The sequence below is a fragment of the Mus caroli genome, chromosome 16, assembly GCF_900094665.2.
Source record: "Mus caroli chromosome 16, CAROLI_EIJ_v1.1, whole genome shotgun sequence".
Classification (NCBI taxonomy): Eukaryota; Metazoa; Chordata; class Mammalia; order Rodentia; family Muridae; genus Mus; species Mus caroli.
Genome location: NC_034585.1, coordinates 8,077,136 through 8,099,426, shown reverse-complemented (window position 1 = coordinate 8,099,426; position 22,291 = coordinate 8,077,136). Strand labels below are relative to the sequence as shown.

At 46.2% G+C, this 22,291-nt stretch overlaps 1 protein-coding gene across 3 annotated transcripts in view; it reads right to left on the bottom strand.

The window, feature by feature from the left end:
* The window catches only part of Snx29 (sorting nexin 29), a 419,167-nt gene that overhangs the window by 222,784 nt on the left and 174,092 nt on the right, over positions 1-22,291 (bottom strand). For all 3 annotated transcript variants that reach the window (XM_021185334.2, XM_029470597.1, XM_029470598.1), the window contains one exon: positions 17,861-17,943. In XM_021185334.2, the coding sequence (XP_021040993.1) occupies positions 17,861-17,943 (83 nt within the window). The remainder of the gene's footprint in view (positions 1-17,860; positions 17,944-22,291) is intronic.

Genomic DNA, 22,291 nt, shown 5'->3' with positions numbered 1-22,291 from the left:
CATTGGCCTGGAACTGGCTAGCAAGCTTCAGGAGCCTGCCTGTCTCAGTGCTGGCATTGCAGGCACACATCGCCATGCCTAGTTTTCTCTACATGGATTTAGGAACTGAGTCAGGTACTTATGCCCATAAAATCAGCACTTTGCTGACTGAGACAGCTCACCATCATGGATTTATTATCTAAAAGCAATAGCTTAATATTAACAATATCTCTAACATGGGTTGACATACCATGTACCAAACACACAAACCCAGCCTTGGGTTTACTGAAAGTTTGTACATATTAAGGGGACAAGGAAGAGGAGGAAGAAGTTGAGGGTGAGAAACAGGAGAAAGAGGAAGCAGAAACAGTAGAAAACCTGAACTACATGTACCTGAAACTTTGAGAAAAAATGTTTGCCAGTTTCTTGCCTTTGGCTTTGCAGTATAAACAGAGAGCACATGGTGACACTATCATCTGGAGATGATAAGATGTAAGGGCTGTGCACCCTTTAGAAGGAGACTACAGAGGTCAGAACTGTGCTCTACCCCCAGCTCAGCAACGTCATAAAGAAGTGCAGAATTCACCTACCTGTCCAGCATCTAAAAGACACACAGAATAGAGTCCAAATAACACAAACAGCGGCTTCAGATGCAGCTCAGCTGGCAGGTGCTTGCCTAGAATACATGAATTCCTAACTGATTCTCAGCACTGCCTAAAACAGGTGCAGTGCTGCATGCTCGTGACCTCAATATTTAGGAGATGCAGACAAGAATTCCAGGTCATTCTCTACTAAAAAGGAAGTCTAAGGTCAACTTGGGATACATAAGACATGGTTGGTTGGAAGGAAGGAGGGGAGGGAAGAATGAGTGAGCCAACAAACAATGAAGGAAGGAAGGAAGGTTTGAGCACCTTTTGAAGGGTAAACAAAGCCCTTCCCCAAAGCATCCATCACCAGCCCTGAGAAGCTGACACCATTGTCTCATCTCCTAATCTGTGTGTGAGAGTTTAGCTAAGCTCTGACTCCTCCTTGGCTGAGTGAAGATCCTCATCACACCTAGCAATGCAGGACAAACACAGAGATTACACCAGAGCACATTTGGAGCTATGCCTGGCTGCTGGCACACATAAATGTGGCCACACTCCACCGTTTCTCATTACCCTCTCTACCTAAAGTTTTCTTAAGTAGACTAGGTCAAAAATGGGAAGATGGGAGAGCCAACTACATAGCTAGTGCATGTGCATGCGAGTGCAGGGCCAGTAGTGGCAACTGCAGTAACCAGCTCGCCTCTCAGGGGCTTTGAGAAGCACAGCATGGGGTGTGAAGACATGGATACAATAAATTGAGTAAGCCTCCTTCTACTCATCCTCCATGATACCGAGAGAAGCCCAGGCATGGTGGTACAGACTTGTCATCCAAGCTACTTAGGAAGATGAGGAATAATTTCAAGTTCAAAAACAGCCTGCGCTATAGAGCAAGTCTTTGAACAACCTAGACAACTTTGTGAAACGTCTCATAATAAGTGAAGATGGTTGGGGATGTGGCCAGTGGTGAGTGCTTGTCTACAGCTGGGGAGTGCCATGTGGTCCTGATGTCTGCCTCCAGCACTGAAAACCAAAAATGAGAATCTAAGACAGGCAGAGTAGGCATGTCTATAATCCGAATAACCAGGAGACGGAGACAAGAGGGTCATAAGTTCAAGGACAGCCAGATATATAGAACCTTAGAGAAAGTACCGAGCTCAAACCTCCAAAACCAGGTGGTCTCCATGAGCTGGGAACCCGTGCCCTGGCTGTCCTGTGCTATAAGCATGATGAGGTTCTGTCACCCAGGTGACTGCCCCAGCCCCAGGGCCCTACTTCCTGTTCCATTTCTCCCTTCCCTATACTATCTGTTAGCAGCAAACTGCTACTCTCTTCTAGTACCTAAGATTACTACAGCGTGCCTTGCAGAAAATGCTGAGTGAACAGAGCTAAAAGGGGAGAGAAAAGAACCTTCTCCAACCCACGATTCACGGGTGGGCAAGTGTAGCACACAAGCCCGTCACTGGTATGCCTCTGCTCCCGTGCCAGGGAGGTGCGGCTGAGCAGCAAGGCAGACTATGCGGGAGGCATGCTCGCTGGACACCCAAGCACATGTTTATTCATTTTTAGAAAGCCTGCGGTGCCCTCCCCCTTATCCCATGAAATCTGACCATCCTACTCAGCTTCTATTCCTGTCCCTTGCTCATTTGCGTAATTTTAACACTGCAGAATATAGCTAGCCTAAGAATATTTTTTATAATTACACCCATCACAGGAACTGTCAGTATCTAATGAAGGATAATTTCAGCTATTATAAGAAGCTTAAAAGATCATTTTCATGAATAATTCGTAATATGAATCATTAAATTCAAACAATGTCAGAAATTTCAAAAAAGAGAGGAAAAAAAAAGAAAGAAAGAAAGAAAAGAAAAGAAAAATATTTTAGGTGCCTAAAAGTCACTCTCCCTTTAAAGGCAGAGTCTGACGAGCTCGGAAACCCAAGGCTGAGTGACAGTGGGGAGAAGCAATGTGGAGGTTGGATTGGAGGTTTCTTCTGGCCCTGCCTACCTCTCCAGCTCAGCTCAGCCCTGCTCCTGCTGCCCACACCCAAGATGCAAGCCCTGAGCACCTCGGCCTCCATTCTAGTGTACCCTGCTTCCTCTGCCAAAACAGGAAACACCCTGGTCTGGAAACAGAATGAATGCACACAGTGCTGGCTCTGCTGGTAAATACCCTGAGCACCCAGATCCAGCCATAGCTGGTTTCAACTGTCTGCTAAAGGTGAGGGAAGTTAGAGTAAAGCTGCAGGCCTCACAGACCTTTCTAACAGCAGAATCACAGGTCTCCTGTCTACTCTGGGCTAAAGCCCAGGAAGCGGACTGCAGGCTGGCTGCTGAGACTGCAGGCTGGCTGCTGGGGTGGGAATGTGCTTGAATGCTGCTGGAGGAATCTAGATCTAGATGACACTGACTTCCAGGGCTACGGTCTGTCCCTGTCGGAGGCACTGAGGTCTTTATGCTCACCCCCGCCCCCACCTGCCAGCCTACACATGCAGAGAATGATTTGTGAGCAGACAGCACGCCCATGGTGATTCCAATATTCTGAAACAGAAAGGATGACCCAGAAAAGTTCTGTTAAGTGACAGTGTTACCTGGAAAAGACAAGGCAGGTCTGGGACCTCCAATTTCTCCAAAGGTCAGGTGATAACTATTTTAGTGTGTATTTTAGAGGGCACCCCCTTCCTGCCTCTGCTGGAACTATCTAGCTATATAACTGCCTCATGAAAGCAGCCATCAGTGATACTAACAAATAGGTGTGGGCATGTCACAATAGAACTAGATCTACAGTTCAAATCCCAGCACCCAGATAGCAGCTCACAGCCTATAAACTCCAGTGGCAAGTAATCTAATACCCTCTGCACAAACGCATATGCAAGCATGTGCTGCACAAACATACAACCAAGCAAATATACAGAAATTGTTTTAAAAACTGGGTTTACAAACAAGGCAGCTTGTTCCCAAGCCAACCCAGTATGCTCGAATCACATTTGGAGAGAAAAATGTAGAGCAGGTACACGTGTCAGAGAGCCTAAGGTCTGTCTGTGTACATTCATATGTATCATTCATTTCTGGTTACTTAGAGAACTAGAAGAGGTGGGTGACTAGGGATCATTATATTTCTGTTCAAAACATGATAAAATATTCAATTACACAAAAAGAGAATGAGACACAAGCTACCTCAGGACTGCTCCCACTGAAGCTAGTTCTCTTGTGATAGAGTCAAATTCATAGTCATGTGGGGAAAAGGGGAAAAATAATAACTGAGAATCCAAGAAGATAAATTTTATGCTGTCTTCCAAGAAGCAGGCCAACAAAAGATAAAGAGTAATTTAAAGTTGTGTGACCCCAGCCTGTGACCCTCTGTTATGTGGCAGTTATTGGGGAGGAGGGGTAGGCTGAGTCTGTGCCTGTTCCAAATGACACAACAGCAGGTGTGTGTGTGTGTGTGTTTCAACTCTTGTCTAGAATATACTGTATATGTACCTTAGATTCAACGGAGTGTTTTTGTGTATGTAACTTGGATTCAACTCTCACTTAAAAAAAAATAAAGCTACTATAAAAGCATGGTTTTAAGTAGCAACAGATGTTTTTAAGTAGCCTCCATCTTGACTGATGACCTCATAATGATGTTGTAAGCAGCCACATGGCTGGCACCCATCTTTACTAATGTTAAAGAGTATGCATCATGTGAGTTAACCACCATTTTCAGATAACCACTTGGCAAATGCCACATTCAGCAGCTCTCCAAAGAGTTTGAGGGCCATTATTTATTATAAGTATATTTAAACTAAGCCGGGCGTGGTGGAGCACACCTTTAATCCCAGAACTCGGGAGACAGAGGCAGGCAGATTTCTGAGTTCAAGGCCAGCCTGGTTTATAGAGTGAGTTCCAGGACAGCCAGGGCTGTACAGAGAAACCCTGTCTCAAAAAACAAACAAACAGAAAAAAAAACTAAACAAAATTTGCCATTTCCTAATTATTTGCTTTAGGCTTAATTTTAAAAAATAAGTATGAAAACATGAAGTTTATTACTATAACAAATTATATTAGTACTTAGCATGGTTAATGCTGTTTACCTTGCCAGTCACCAGGATTTTCTCCAAACTGTAGACAAACAAGACATTAGAAAGTTGATTGCCCTGCTCTGCCTAGACAAGGTAGGCTGGCCCTCCAAGTTCCTCCTCCACAGGAAAGTCTGTCAGATCTTCTGAACCCTCATGCTGCTTTAGCCCTCTGCCACCACTGAAATCCAGACTACCATGGAGGAACATAGGATGGCTGCCCAGGTAGCTGGTGAGTCTCTGTCATGTTTAACAGGTGAGGAGCTGCTTGCTCTGCATTCCCTGCTCTCTCAGGTCAAGTTCACCTTCTCAGATCCCTGATGGTGGAGACAGTAGTCAGTGATAGCTCTGTCAGTTTCACAGCAGCGGCCAAGGCCTCAGCTGCCTCATGGTAAATGATTGGATAGAAAAGTGCTTTAAGATATGTAAATGCAAGGTATAAAAGTCTAAGAAAGTGTCTTGAGAAAGGTATATAAATGCAATTCATAAATGTATAAAGAAGAAATTAAAGATATGTGTAAAAATGAAAATGTTTTGGGTTTCTTTCCCTCTCTATGCTATTGCTTCATTAAGAGCTCAAAAGTTTAGTTTTAGCATCAGTCAGTGGAGTTCTGATGAGCCATCAGTCTAGCTCAGTCTAGCTCTGGTAAAGCACTGACTACTACTAGAGTCACAAGCTGGAGATTTTAAATTTCCTTTGATTGTATTCTAAGTATAGACTTGAAAGTGTTTCTCTCCGTGTTAAAACATCTGTCCAGTCTACACACACCCAGCCTTCTGGATAGAGGAAAGAGTGTTCATCCTTTTAACTCAGGATCCCCAAGCTTCAACTATGACTCAAAGGTGTGAGTCTACTGCCTTTTCTACAATGTGGATTTCAGTACAGGTTACAAACAGTGGTGATGCTGATATATCTAAAACTTACCTCTTTTTTGTAAACTCAGAAATTCTTGTAAGCCTCAGGGAATCAAGTTGAACCCACCTCTCATGGGTCAAATGGACTCCAGATAAAGTACTGTCAATCAACAGCCTGTTTCTCCACCTGCCTTTTCTGGTTATTCCTGAGGGTGACATTTCCTCCATTTTCCCTGATCTTAACACTCCCTTCTCCCAACTACCAGGACCATGGGCCTAAAAGTTTAAAAAACACATCTAAGAAAAAAATTTCCCCTAAACTCCTTAACTTTACCTTCTGCCCCCAATATAATATCTGGTCCAGCAACCTGTTAGCTCCAGATGCTCCTTCAAACTGCATCCTGGACAGCTTCAAAGCGGCTAGCCCCAGGAGGTTCAGCCTGGCATCCACTGCCTGCATGTCCCTAGCCCCAGAGGTCCCACACAGCCTGGACATCAAGTGAAACAGCCTGTTCTTCCTGGGCTTGGCCTTCATCTTGGCTTGCTTGGGTGTCCAAAGATGTTGACACTCCCAGACAACAAGCAGCAGTCTAAACAGCACATTGCCTCCATCCCTGTCTCAGCAGCCATCCCTTCCGATTTCCTCACATTCTATAATAAGCAGAAGGGCAAAAAGCTAGGAGCTGCCCACATTGGAGGTCTAGGCGCCCCCTCAGATGTTCCCTTGGTCCACCTTCAGCAACTCAGCGGCCATGTCATCAGCAGCCACCAAATGCAACTCATTTCTACTGTCTCTAGGAGTGAGATACCTTTTATACAGTCCATGTCATCACCCCCCTCCCTCCCTCCCTCCTTCACCTTCGGGGGTGGTCTTTCACAGCCCCCCCCCAACCCAAACTCTTGCCTAAGGTCTCTTGTGTGGCACAGTTTCTGCAGCATTTCTTGACCTGGATGTGCCAAGATCCCCTTCCTCCATGAGACCTAACAGTGAGTGCCCCTTGGCTGTCACTCTAAGCCTTCACTTTACACAGATGGCAGCTAAGAGCAGAGACCAGGCTGCCCAGCAGCACTGGGGCCTCCTTACTCCCCAACAGTGGGAAGCACTTGCTGCTAACAGTATGATGAGACAGCCCCTGGTATACAATGCAGGCATGAAGAATTCAAGGCAATGTGTGCAGGGCCTGACCACACCTGAAGGAGTTTTAAAGAGACTGGGTCCCTAAAACCATGACACTGTAAAGAGAGGGTCAGCAAAGGATGGAAATGAGGAAGCTTGGGCCCAGCCCAGGTCTAGAATGCCTGGCAGCAAGTGTCAGCTCACTCATCCTGTCTCCAGACACAGGAGCAGACAAAAGAACTCACTTCCCATTTGGGCACACCTTTGGTAAGACAACATAACCTAAAGCATACACACAAGGCAAAGCATACACACTTGAGCACAGGCTAGCTCACTGTCTACGCTCACTCCAACCTTCAGCTGCTTCTGCCTCACCATCCAGGACACAGGGACCAGAACAGCCTAACAGGCAGAAGCCCTGGCTGTGCAGAAGAAGCTGGCAAAGGTCCTGGATCATGGCTTGCTTCACAGTAGCTCTTCAAAGAGCCAGTGCATGCTCGCTGCTCACTCTCCAAATGCCAGAAAGCACCCATAGACACCAAACCAAGTCAGGGCTGTACTGGGTAATAAAGCACTGGCAGGACAGTGGGTTTAATCCCTGATAACACAGAGCAAGCAGACAAAACACAGCAGCCCTGCTCTGAAGCAGCTTGCATCTTGGCAAGTGTTTCTCAAATATGTCAAGAAGGAAAACAAACGAGGCTTTGGAAAGTCACTGGGCAAGCCTTGGAGAGATGGCTCAGTGGTTATGACCACATATGCTATTGGAGAGGCCTCAGGTTCAGTCTCAGCGCCCACACAGTGGTAGTTCTCCACTGCCTATAATGCAGTCTCATGGGGATTAACACCCTCTTCTGACCACCATGGATTCATGCAAGCATGTGATACACATACATACACACAGGCACACACACATAAAAAAAATTTAAATATGTTCCAACTGGGCAGCATGACCACACTTCTGAGAGTGAAAAACTGGGAAAATGGCAACGGATGACACAAGGAGGGCCTGTGGGGTTGGGCCCTCTGTCCAGAGAACAGGGGTGCCAGACAGTAGGAAAGTTCTAGGGGAAAGAGGATGAGATGTGGCCTAAGAGAGCGTGCTCCTTCTCAAGTGCAGGGCCCAAGAATGAGAGCACAAGCTGAGGAAGTCGCCCAGCCTGCGGATCCCTGTGTCGCTTCAGAAATGGTTTCCATTCATTCCAAGGAAAGCCCTTAGACAAGTCTCTCTGTGCTAAGGTGCAGGCTCTACATACACAAGCAAAGTAAAATGACCAGCTGCCTTAGAAACGTATAATTAGAAACTAAAGCAGGGTGGTGTTTCCAAACCAAAGAAGCATTTAACAAAACGAGCCACCTGTCAACCTCCAACAAGGAGAGGCTCTGCCCCCAGACGACAAGCTGACCGACAAGTGGCAGACCCCAGTCACACTGGCAAATATGGAGGGGGATGAACAGGCTGAGCAAGGCTGTTTGTTTCTTACAAACAATGAAAAAGAGAAAAGCCAAAGGATCCTGGCTATTTCCAGGCAACTGTTTCCGCTATGATTTGGGAGAGAAAAGTGTTTGGCTGGGACTGAAATCAGGTCAGCCAATAAACCAGCACAGTCCCCGAGATCAGCAGGTCCCCAGGGTACATGTGTTGCTTCTGGAACTGGGAGCTGGCTTCCCAAGCAGCTATGACCTGAGCCTCTGCTGAAGCTTCTGAGTGATGGCATAGAGTGGTTTGGAGTCAGGCCCGCCCTCACAGGTAACATCCACCAGACCAAACCCACCAGAAGCAGGGACTGCTGTCACCAGGAATCTCCCCTCCTTCCACGCATGCACTGAGCTAGCACATTTCCCAGCCAAATCGCTTCAAGAAGAAACTGTGGAGAAAGGGTCTGAAAGCTCCTTAAAGGAAGCTCATTATCCCTGAGCTCAAAAGCACCCTCTATGGTGGCAGAGCAACAGCTGTCTTTAGGGGACATAAGGCAATCTTTAAGAGACAAGGGCTAGTGAGATAGCTCAGCGGATAAGAGCACTGACTGCACCTAAGGTCCTGAGTTCAAATCCCAGCAACCACATGGTGGCTCACAACCACCCGTAATGAGATCTGACACCCTCTTCTGGTGTGTCTGAAGTCAGATACATTGTACAATAATAATTGTATAATAATAAATAAATCTTTGGGCTGGAGCAAGCAGGGACTGAGCGAGGGGAGTTGACCAGAGCAAACAGAGGTCCTAAGAATTCAATCCCCAACAGCCACATGAAGGCTCACAACCATCTGTACAGCTACAGTGTACTCACATACATAAAAATAAATAAATAAATCTTTAAAAAAAAAAAACAGTAAGAGACATGCATCAAAAATAAGAAGAGAAGCAGCTTGAGGGCCTGTGGCCAGAAACCACCCACACCAGCCCAAGCTACTTCCAGTTATCTTTTTCGAGAGAAAACTGTGGAAGTTACTACTGCTTGGGTTTTCTTTCTAATATAGCCAGTCCTTCCAACAAGCATCTAACAAATGCTGAGCGGCCTTGGTTTCCTGCACATGCCCAGTGCAGTCAGCTGAGGGCCTGCTGACATCCACCCCTTCCTTCTCTGTCAGAATCTGTTCCTTTGTTTCAGAGCCCTGGCTTGGTTCAGCCCTGTGCTCACACCAGTGATGCTGCTGTGGGGCTGATCCCACCTCATGTCACCCCAGCTTGACAAAGTGCTAACCACCCCTCCCCTACCTCACCAAGTCCCAAGGTTAAGAAATACAGCAGCTAAGGTGGTCATCAGTAGGAACAACCCAAAGGTACTCTCAGTTACACTCGGAGTTTAGTTAGTTTTTCAACTGGACACAGATGAGAGTCACCACCGAACAGGGATCCTCAACAGGAGAGCTGCCTCCACTAGACTGCCTGTAGGTCTGTGGGGCATGTTCTGCTTTTTTGGAGGTGGCAGGGGAAGAAGGGAGCATTTGAGGCAGGGTTTCTCTATAGACCTGGGTGTCCTGGAACTCATCTGTAGACCCGGCAGGTCTTAAACACAGGGATCCTCCTGCCTCTGCCTCCCAGGTGCTGAGATCAAAGAACCACCACTGCCAGCCCGGCTTTTGCTGATGGATGATTGATGTGGGAGGCCCAGGCCCCTGTCCTAGCTGTCTAAGAACCAGGTCTGAGTGAGCCGTGCGCAGGGAGCCAGGAAGTAGCACTGTTTATGGTCTCACACAACTCCTACACGAGGTTTCTGCCTCCACTTCCTGCTCTGGCTTCACCCAGGTGGCCTATGACAAGACAAGAAAGTAAAAGCCAAATCCACCATTTCTTCTTCCCCAAGGTGCTATTGGTCAGTGTTTTATTGTAGCAACATAACTCTAACTGTAACAAATCCTTTTTTTTATAAAATCTGAAATATGTATGGAAAATACAAATGTGTTAATGCCCAGAGGTGAATACAGACAGTGTTAGCTCTACTAATTACTCCCTAGGCCTTTCTAGTAAATTCGATTTTTTTTAAAAAATCAATCCTTTTAAGTCTGAGAACAGAACTTAGTAAAGTACACTCATGCAAACAGCTGAGCACAGTAACATAGCTGTAATTCCAGCACTGGGGGAGGGGTGGAGAGCTGAGGCATGAAGATCGAGAAGGCCTGCTAGGCTGCCAGTCTAACCAAACCAGTTCCATGTTCATTTCTCAAAACCTGAGGTGAATGGCGGGTAATATGGCTCAGCAGGTAAGGACATTTGCTGAGCAAGCCTGGTGACCTGAGTTCAATCCCTGGAACCCACATAAAGACAGAAGGCGAGACCTGACTCCACAAGCTGTGCTCTACCCTCCATATGTGTCAGGGCACATACACCCCACACCTACACACAAAGTCATAAAGTAAGTTTTAAAACTAATACAGGATGGGTGGATATAGTCCCTGCCACTTGGAAGCTAAGGCAAAAAATCAGAATAAGAGTCCAGATTCGAGTTCTGGAAGAGAGCGCAGTGAGCTAGGTAGTACGATGTTTTTCCACCCGGGCCCCCCACAGCCTCAGCCGGTGCCGGGTGAGCAGGAGAGGGGTAGGGGGGCCCGGAGCAGCCTCTGTTCCTATCCTGCAGATGCTAGGAACCTCAAGGTAGCCACGGCCAGGCCACATGATGATTCTGCAGCGACTCTTTCCCTGCCAACGATGCATCTGGATGATGGCGGCCTCCATGACTCCACAGGCCACCTGCTCTCCAGGATTGGGCCCACAGAGACGCCCCAGCCAGGCCTTCGAGGACTTCTCGAAGGTGGCGGCAAGCATGGCATGGCGGAAAGAATGGCAGCAACCTGAAGGCCAAAGCTGGGCCTTCGGGGCTTATGCAGCCTGAAGCAGCGGGTCTGAGCAAGAACACTCTGCCATCGCCATCACTCACCCATGGACTAGCACTTGGACAGGATGAACAGAGGCCTCAATGGTCCTGGACAAAGGTGAGCGGGCCCTGAATCTCGGCAAGAGGAACGATTGCTGAGCCGCGGGTCTTCCTTCCACCCAAGAGAAGCGCGGGTCTTCCTTCCACCCAAGAGAAGCCAAGACTCGACAACCGCATGCAGCCAATCGGAAATGCTGGCGACGACTTAACATGCAGCCATAGAAGGCCTGTGTATATAATATGAAAAAGCTGCTCTCAATCTTTCCCCCGACCCTTTTTAGGCTTTTGGCTAAATCTGGACATCTAACTGTGGAGATTGCCGATGCAGGGTAAAGTCGAGGTAGGAGATCACGTGTATACCCAGTCGCTATAAAAAGAAGATCATAGACAAGTCTTCTACAAGTGACTTTGAAATGGAATTGTTTAGGTTGCCTCTAGAAAGACCCAGGAGCGATACTTGTCCCTGTTTGTTCAGTACCTTAGAGGACCCAGCAGGAGGAGGAAGAGGTCCAGAGACAGATTGGTCGTGTGAAGAAGACGTGTCTCTTTTTTATCCTATTGTATTGTGTATGCATCTTATTCTTCATTTCTTACCCCCCTCCACACACACACACACACACACACACACACACACACACTATGTTTGTGTGTATGTGATCTTTTCAGATGCCATTTCTATATATTTGCATTTTGTTTTGCTGTGTGTGTACTGTATATAATGGACAAATATGTCTAAATTTTCAACATCTAGACTCTAGATGTTAAAGAGGTTGCCAATGTATGACAANGTAGTAAATTTAGCACATAGTGTACACTGTTAAAATTCATAGAAAATTTTGTTCTGTAAATGACTTGGGGATAGGAATTTGCTCAGCTGTTTCTACGCATTACACATGACTATATTTGTCTACCGGTTTGAAGGGAGAAGAAAGTGGGTCGAAGCCCAAATGGTTATGTTTAGAAGATACCTCGGATAATAACCATTGCTTTGCATGCAGTTTTATTTACCAGTGCCATGTCAATAGCAGATAAGTTCTTACATGAAACATCTAGTCTTTTAGATATCTGAAAGTGCTTGATACATTTAAATGTGCAGGTTGTAGAATAATATTTTGTGTATATAGTTTTTTAAACTGGAGAAATGCTGTGTGTAGAAATAGAATTGTTAGCCTACCTCTGAGATCAGTGTACCGGCTGTACTTGTTCAGTGGATGGAAGAGGTGGGAGGGAAGGAACTGCAAAAAGATTCCATTCTTGTGCTAGACATTTCTAGCTTCCATTCCCCTGTGTGCTGGGTGCATCTCATGTAACTTTGCTATGCTGATATATCGTACATACTGAACAAACGAGTCCTATGATATCAAGTCTCTAGGTATTAAAGAGGTTGCCAATGTATGACAAAAAAAAAAGTCCACATTCACAGCCAGCATGGGCAATTACAATATATTAATACTGTGTGTGTGTGGAGAGAGAGAGAGAGAGAGAGAGAGAGAGAGAGAGAGAGAGAGAGAGAGAGAATGAGAATATGAGTGAGAATCCATGGCAGCTGCTTCAACCTAGTAAAACTCCTTCCCAGAGGTTTGTTTACAGGACAGGAAGTTTTCTCCTCACTCAGATACTACTTCATCTGGATAATGGCTGCAATGCTTCCAGAGGGGTTCACTAGACAATTGTCACCATAATCGCTCATCTTTCAGAAAGGAATTGACAGATGTCTGCTAATTCACCTGACCCTCCTCAACTTGGAGCTTCAAAGCATTCTCAACCCAACCGAAAGTGAAAACTGCCTGCTATTTGAGCTGTGCCACCACTTGTTATTGCTTTCATTGCTTGTTCTGAGCATACAGAACAGAGTCCAGGAAGCCACCGCCATTACCTTCAGCCCCCAAATGAACATCCGAAGCTCTGAAACCACTTCCAGCAAGAACACAGAGCCATTAAAGGCAGACAATGCTGAGAATGAGCCCACATACCCCGCCTTACCCTTCTCCAAGAATCATTTCTCCAGGCTCCCTCCTCAGGCAGTGGCATAAAAGTCCAAGGAAGGAGAAGTGTTCTCAGGTAAGGGAGAAAAAGGGCCTTCTCTGCACTCCCCGCCACCCATAGCAAGCATGTCTAGCCACAGCACCCCTGCCAAGAAGTGGGTGAGCTAAAGGGTCTAAAGTCGGCCCTAAGAGGTCACCTATACTGTTCCTTGTCTGTAGAGACAGCACATGACTGGCCCTAAGAGGTCACCTATACTGTTCCTTGTCTGTAGAGACAGCACATGACTGGCCCTAAGAGGTCACCTATACTGTCCCTTGTCTGTAGAGACAGCACATGACTGGTTCTGGCTATCCAGAAAGATATCCTCCCCAAAACATGTATTTTTTTTTCTCAGAATAAAATGAAATGGTAATATGGACCAGTGAAATAGCTGCCCAAAGACAGAGCCTATGCACCCAGACCAGCACTTCAGTGAGCTCAGCACAGAACACCCAGGCTGGGGACCCATGCATCTCATGTCAAAAAACCACCTGGAAGATCAAACCTGGAGAAAAGGAAAACAGGTAAGACCTAGTAGGTGTACGCAAGAATCTTTTTTTGTTTGTTTTGGTTTTCAAGACAGGATTTCTCTGTATAGACCTGGCTGTCCTAGAACTCAAGCTGGCCTCAAACTCAGAAATCCACCTGCCTCTGCCTCCTGAGTGCTGGGATTAAAGCATGTGCCACCACTGCTTGGCTTCAAGCAGGAATCTTGACTTCTACTTTCTGGATGGGGGCAATAATGGTTAGTTTCATGCCCCATCTGGTGTCTGACAATATGACTAAACTTGATAGGTATGCAGATATTTGATCAAATGCTAATTCAAGCACCAACTGTGAATGTGTCCATCTGTATCACATGGCTAGGTTTCATCCAGGTGATGGCCTTAAGATGGAAGAGAAAGTCTATGGAAAAGGTGTATTCACGAGATTCAGAGTCGAGATGTGACATCAACTCTTCCCAAGTCTCTAGTCTGCAGGATGCCTTATAGATGGTGAAGTTGATGGATGGCCACAGTCACATGAGCTAGTTTCCCAACATAACCTTCTGCACATGCACACAGCCAGTCTGCATCCTTGCAGAACCTGACTGTGTGTGTAGCCCACAGGCACATAGCCAGTCTGCATCCTTGCAGAAGCCTGACTGTGTGTGTAGCCCACAGGCGCACAGCCAGTCTGCATCCTTGCAGAAGCCTGACTGTGTGTTTAACCCACATGCACATAGCCAGTCTGCATTCTTGCAGAAGCCTGACTGTGTGTTTAGCTCACATGCACATAGCCAGTCTGCATTCTTGCAGAAGCCTGACTGTGTTTGTAGCCTGGCACACATCCACCTGTGGGGTTTTGGTTTCTATGTGTGCATAGAATGATAGGAACACCAACTTTCTACAGTGTCAGAGGAGGGGCCAGGCCACAAGGCAGACCCTGGCTGAGGATTTATCCATCGATAATATGGCCTAAGGCCTCCTCTAGATATTCTCAGGCCAAAACCATTTCACCGCCCTAGAGATTGCCAAGTTAGCTAGTCTAGCTGCCTCTGGAGCTGGAGGGATCCCCGACCCTGCCTTGCACCTTTCCAGGGCTGGGATTTCAAGTATTTGCCACCACAGCCAGCTTGGTAAGTTAGGTTCTGGGGACCCAGCTCGGAGTTTACAGGGCACTCTCCTCACTGAGCATTTCTTCCCACTCTCACAAGCAGGGAGAGTTCAACTTCTGCTCTCTAGTTATACATGCAACTGTCTGGTCCCAGCTCCCTGGAGAAGGAAGGAATCCAAGTTCATGAACAGAGATGGTCTAATGTCCAGAGAAATTACAATGGGTGATTAATTGCCAAGCTCATCCCTAGGGGATACAGTGGCCCTCCTGTCAAAGCTGTAACACTGCAGAAAGATGACAAAGGGGACCTCCAGAGTAAGAGTCAATGCAAAGGAAGATACAAGCTTCCATGAGCTCCCAACCTAGCTAGGAAATGCAGGTCAGTGGAGACCACCCCACCCCCACACAACCACAACAGGAGCCAAAAGCCTTTCAAACAGGACAGGACTTGTGCCTGTAAAGTTAAAGGTTGTTGACAAAGTATTTTATAGTTAATTTTGTATTATGTATATTTTAATCCTGACGGCATTTTCCAAAGCAAGATTATAAAGATGAAGGTTGTAGTCAGCCCTCGGGACTTCTGTCAAGTGCAAGGGCTGAAAAAGATTTTCAGTCTCTTCCCTCTGATGAGCTCACATTTGCATTAGTTAGTTTTGCCACATATAAAAAGATACTTTGCTTGCAACTAAACTTGCTTATGCCATTAAAATATATTCTCAGTTTCCTCGTATAACTCAGGGAACAGACACTAGTGTGTCCCTCTCTTACACCAGAAGCCAAGGGACATCATGAATTAGGTGGGTAAAGTATCCCTTCCCCCAGGCTCTCAGTGAGGCAACTCCAACTCCTATAAGCCTTCGGGCACCAGGGTCCAGACTGGACAAGTCTACCAGGGCTTGAGGAGACAGTCCTAATTAGTTAGAAGGAAGATTCGAGCTTCGGAAGAAAGTTGCCATGCGACTTTGGGAAGCACTGCCTTTTACAGCTTTTGTTTTTGTTTTGTTTTGTTTTGTTTTGTTTTGTTTAAACAAACAGTATTATACACAGTTATACAGTACCATGTGACTATCATTACGTACCTACACAGTGCTCTCTGTAATGGCCAAATCTGGAAGAAGGGTTGGGGGCAGGGAACAGGGTCTCACTATACAGCTCAGGATAGCTTTGAACTAACAAACCTTTGGCTCCAGCTTTGAGTTTTAGGGTTACAGCCTATGCTATGGTCCAAGCCTGTTTCAGGTGCTGGCAAGTGGCTGATGCAGTTCTTTTGGTAACTGATGAGAAGGAGAGACTCACGGGACTCCATAAGCAACAACAGAGCAAATGGTGTTGCCCAGTAATGAGCTCATCCCTGTAAGGCCTGCAGTGTGAGAGGACAACCAGGTACACAGTGTGTCTTAAACGACACAGTAGGAGAGCATGGCCTAGGCACAGTGTGGCTTAGCACACAGTAGAACATGAAAAGGTGCTGCTGCTACTTGGCAATGGATTATGCTGGTCATCGTACTGAGGTTCAGCTAGGGTGATCACACTGCATACTCAAAAGGCTCACACGCAGTCTTGCTTCGGAGCACTCAGGCTCTATCTTGAGAAAAGGAACTTCAGCTACACTCTGAACACTGTGGACTCTGCTCGTGCACTCTGAACACTGTGGACTCTGCTCATGCATTTGAAGAGAAGTGCTCCCAAAACTCTGACTCAGGAGTGCATCTCATGGTGCTGTTTTTTACATGGAAAGCAAGCCCAGGGTTGGAGAAATGGTGCGGTTGGTAAAGGGTGTGCCATGCACACCTAAGGATCTGAGTTCAGTGCCCAGCATCTGTGTGAAAAAGCTGATGCCATGACATATGCTTGCATTCCCAGTGCTGAGGAGGAAGAGACAAATGGATCCCTGGAGCCCACAAGCCGTCCAGGCTGGCCAATTAGTGAGTCCCAGTTCAGGGAGCTACCATGCCTCTAATAATAAAGAGGACAGATCCTGAGGACCACCACAGAGTTGGCCTCTTACCCCCATATGCATATTCTGTAGGTCCATAAACAGAGGTGGGTACAAGCTGGGAAGAAAGGAGTTATCAGGAAGTGGTGTGGGTAAGAGAGGGGAGTGAGGGGTTAAGAGAGAGGGTAAGGGTGAATATGATCCCAACACATTGCACTGAAGGGCCCTAGGGGCTTTTGTCGGCCTTACACCCACCTGCCTCAGGTCAAGGTTAGGCCAAGTTCCACTCTCCACCCACAGGAACATTCTTGAGTAAAAACTTCTCAGGATGTACTGACAGTCACCTGACCCACTGGAAAGTCCCAGTAGAGTTCAAATGTGTGCCACTCTTGCTAGCATGGATTTAAAGGTCAATATGCTTAGCCAATAAGTTTGAACTGTAACCTTGCTGATATAACCTGTGCCCCTAAAAAGTATAAAAACTGCTTGTAATAGCCATTCTGGGGTCGCCTTCTGGACACTTGTCTTGAGGGACTGATTGAGGTTGATCCCAACGGGCCTGAAAATAAACCTCTTGCTTTTGCATCAATCTGTGTCTCAGTGTCTCACTCAGGGGTTCTCGAAGTAAGTACCACTGACTGAGGGTCAGGGGTCTTACAGCACATATCCATAAAATTCTCAAAATTAAAATAATAAATAACAGTGAAACATTACCCAGTACCTATCTGTGCTAATCCGTATATGCTGCCTGCTGCCAACTGTCCCATTTTACACATAAGAAAACTGAGATACAGAGACATGAGGAAACTACAAGAGAGCCGGGCGTGGTGGCGCACGCCTTTAACCCCAGCACTCGGGAGGCAGAGGCAGGCGGATTGCTGAGTTTGAGGCCAGCCTGGTCTACAGAGTGAATTCCAGGGCAGCCAGGGCTACACAGAGAAACCCTGTCTCAAAAAACCAAAAAAAAAAAAAAAAAGAAAGAAAAAGAAACTACAAGAGAGCTGAGATGACATCCTGGCAAGTCTGAGTCCAGGGAGGTCTGAGTTCTCACCTGTGTGAATTCTGCTGCTTACACCCCTGGCCTCAGGTTAATCAACCGTCCCACAAGGCTCACAATATTCTAGAGCTAAAGTCCATAAGTGCCCACATCATATAACTGTCACTAAGCCATGAAGTTTAGTTTTCATTTAGCAAGAATAAACAGCAAAATTTTCTGTCTGACTCTGGAATGCCACCAGCACCAGTTTTCTATTAAGTCAGATCGAGTATGTACACTCTGAGCCTGCCCAGGGAATAGCCGCCCCTCCCCCATGGGCTCATCTCCACCTCACCTTCAGCTGTTTGACCTTCTCTTTTCAGCATCTGGACAGCTCCTACATATTTCTTCAGCTGGACTTTGAGCACCTCGTTTTCTCTGCAGGTATAAGAATGTTTAAAAAAAAAAACAAATTTAAAAACTAAAAATTTCCACCCTAAGCGGGGGGGGGGGAATCTGTGTAAAAAAAAAAAAAAGCACACAATTTGTATCTTATAAATGTTAATGTGCTATCCTGTTTCACAGCTCAACACTGAAAATGACTGTACTAACGCCATACTTCTGAATACATTCTGGAACTTTCTGGAACATCCTGGAACTTTGGTTTTGGAATGTTGGTAAATGCTAACTGGTTCCTGTGCCTCCCTCCATTGACAGCCTTGGAGTGTAAGCATGTTATGGGAATCCACCTGCCTGCCAGATGCCTCGTGAGGGTCAGGCATTTGGTTGTATTTCTCCACTGACAGAGGCACACACTAAACACAGTCCAGCTGGGACGACTCATACCAGACCAGCTCCTGCATATTACATGGCTTGCCTCACGCTATGTACTTACACATTCATCCCAGAAACTAGCACAGCTACTACTTTGTAGATGGGGAAAGTGGGACACCAGGAAGAACCAGTGACCAAATCCATCCCCAACCCCACAAGGGAAAACGAACCTGGGATACAGCCACAACCACCTCCCAAATCACTTCCCAGGTATACTGGTTCATCATGTGACATGAGGTTCCAGGAGAGGAAACGGACATTTCATTACTATCCATCACATTGCTTTGACCTTGAGTGTGACAACTCACCAAATCACACACGCATGCATGCATTCATCCATCTATTCTACCCATCACCAGCTTTGACCCATAGAAGCTCATTGAATCACACACATGCACATTCATCTGTCTATCATTTCAAAATATTCCAGCAATTAGAACATATTTAAGAAGAGGAAATTAGCCGAAAAGCCACATGCTGAAATGGAGCCATTAGTGCTGTGTTCCTCTCCATGCTGTCATACACAGGCATGTGCAGGGGAGGGTATCATAGGGAAGAATGCCTGTTACGTTTCTCTAACATTTTGGCTGGAAGTAAAATCACATTCCTTGTCATCTGCTTCATCTCTACCTCCTCCAGGAATCAACAGCAAAGCTGGTGCACGCTGCAGTACCCTACAGCATGTATGGCTGACCACACGCACTGCTGCAGAGTCCGGTGTTCAGTATAGGACCGTATTGCACACTTTCTTCAACCAAGCAATTTTCTAGCTGTAGCACAGAAAACACTAACTCAGTCTATTGACGGATGGAAATAGCATTGCTTAGTGCAATGTCACACACCTACTTAGCTGTAAAGCCTGAGAGTTGCTGTTTCTGTTTCCAGTGCCCTACACTACAGTGCAGTCTAGAAAGACAGCACCACCTTTGTACTGTTCTTTGCAGTCAGTTTGGGAAGACAGAACATCAGGCTCAAATGTACGAAGCACTAGACACTCAAGAATCACCTGAGAGCTTTGCACAAATCTCAAAAGCTTTGATAAAGGAAACCACAAATAAGCCCTCCCACTACACTGTGACAGGCTGCCAGGGATCTGTCCACAGTGGCTGCATTCACTTCAGCTGAGGCAATTGTCTGAAACCAAACACAAGCTCTGAGGAGGCGGGGGGGGGGGGGGGGAGAGAACTAGCCCTGCTGTGCACCAACTGCACTGTATGCTTATGCTTAGTAAGGCTCTCTAAGCACAGCCTCATCACACAACTCACTCTCACCCATTGCTGCGTGACAACATAAAGTATCTTCAGACTAAAGGAAGAAAGCAATATACACATGTCTGTATGGGAGAAAGCTGACACTTGCTCTCCAAAGACCACCATCACAGGGCATATATAGTTTCAACGTTGGGCCTCTGGCTCTCATCCTACCTGCTTCCCACACAGGCCAACCATCAGACTCCCTACTCATCCCATCTCTGGCCAGCACTAAAGTGTTTCAGGTGGCTGCGGAATCATTTGTTTAACAATATGTTAAGATTCCATCTAAAAATCACACCTAATGTAATATACAGAATTTTAATAGAAATCCTTTCCATTGAATGATGAGACACCACGTGAACAAATCTGCCTACTGGATAGAAATCTTCGGCAGATGCCAGTTTAATCCAGCCAGCTTTGCCCTGGTGGGAAATGAACACTTTCATCTCTGGGACGTGAGCGCTCTCACGTGAGAATGTGCTCATACCTTCTTGGAAAGGACAAAGGCCTAGTGTGGGGGCACTGGCTACCGACCCCTGGAAATGATCAGATGCAGTTATTGTTTTACATTTTTATTTTGAAATAGTTAAAGATTTGCAGGAAGTTAGAAGATAATTGCAAGAGGCCCTGCACAGCCCTGGCTCAGTTTTCCCTGGTGGTCACACCTTACATAACCACAGGGGGCTGCGCCAATGCAACCCACATACCTATTGTGAATACAGTGTATGACTGGACCATCTTCATTGTTATAACTGAGACGAGCTCTGAGCCTTGGCTTCCTGAGCCATGAAATGATTTTCATCACTAACTCACTACTGTTATAAATAGTAATGTAGCCAGGCTTCCCAGTGGGCTTAGGCAACTCCTGTAAAAGGGTCATTCAACAGCACAGAGCGTTGTGAGCTGCAGGTTAGGGACCACCACTAGCCTAGTGGATGGGCTTCCTCATTGGCAGAGTGCCCTTGGAGGAGACAGTGGGACCTTCCAGACCCTTCCTCTTCCTCTTTTTCTCCTGGTCCTAAGGTGACCGACTCTTGTACTTCCCATAAGAGAATGCTTCCTGAGTACAGGTTCAAAAACAGAGGCCAACAATCCACGACTAGAACCTAACAGGAATGTGGGCTCAAACGCACCTTTTCTCCTCCTCAGTTGATTGTCTCAGGTTCTGTTATACTAACAGAAAGCTGACAAATAGACCTTCCCCATCTTTCTTTCTTTTCTTTCCTTTCTTTTTCCCTCCTTTCTTTTCTTTCTTTCTTTCTTTCTTTCTTCCTTTTTCTTTAAACTTCACACATCAAAGACATTTCTCATAGTTTGAAAAACTAATTTACAAAATAAAAAAAGAACAGTGACTTTTAAAGTTTTTATAGCACTAAATTATTTATCTGTGTTTATGGATATGTGTAGACACACATGAGCCACAATACTTGTGGGTCATGGGGACAGAACTCGAGTTACCAGGCTTGCTAGCTACTTCCTGAGTTGTCTTGGCAGCCATAAGGAAGCCCTTAACTTGTAGACGGAGACGTCATTTGGAACGTATCATTCTGCTCAGCACGTTAATCCTTCCTCGGATTTCCATACATCAGTGGTTGACACTTGGCTATCAGTGCAGCTGAAGTTCATTATGTAGGCCATCCTGGGCCTCTTCATCTTTCAGTGATGACACTGACAACAGCTGTCCCCCAGTTTTCACACAATGCTCACTGGCTGTCAAATGCTATTTTGAGTGGTGCTTAATTGTCCCACCCTATTAACTGTAGCATATGCTTCCTGGGGATCAGCTGGACTTCTTCATCCCCTCTAGTGCTAAGTGCTACTGCTATGTGTAACTTCTAGGAGCAGTTACAAGGAAACAACAACAGTCTCTTATTTCTCTGGAAGGCTCCCATCTGATTCCCAGCTAGCCTGTAGGAAGCCACATAGTAGTGGAAGAACCCACCCTGTATCCCTAGCAAGCCTTAAATGACCCATACTTTGCCTAACCTCCTGAGATCCTGAACTAAAGGGATTCACTAAGCCAAGTCCAGGCCTCTGACCCTCTAAAACTATGAGGAATTGGGGATGGTGGTACTGAGATTGAACCCAGGGTCTCAGATGCCAGGCAAGCACCACTAAACTACAGTGTCACACTAATTGACTAAATTTAAACAGATCCATAGAACTTTATGTATATTAGCATACTCAATGCTCATGGTAACCTTATGAGGTATTTTTACTCCTGATGCTGAGCCTAGAAACAGAGCATAGGAAACAGAGGTAAGAATTCTATAAGTCAGCCAGGCAGTGGTGGCGCACGCCTTAATCCCAGCACTTAGGAGGCAGAGGCAGGTGGATTTCAGAGGCAGGCCTGCCTGGTCTACAGAGTGAGTTCCGGGACAACCAGGGCTACACACAGAAACCCTGTCTCCAAAAAAAAAAAAAAAAAAAAAGTATTTTAGAAGTCAAACAACTTGCCCATTGTCTGTATGACCCTCCAGTCCCCTGTTCATGTGACATCAAAGCCCAGTAACTTCACATCTAGATAACTGCACAGACAGATGCCCTCTCTTTGCCTCAGTTTACCTTTCTAAATAACAGAAAATCAAGGAGCCCTGAGGATTGGTACAATATTGTAAGGAGCCGCCTTCACATTTGCCATTACAAGATGGCGCTGATGGCACTGACACCCGTGTTCTAAGTAGTAAACAAGCAAGCTG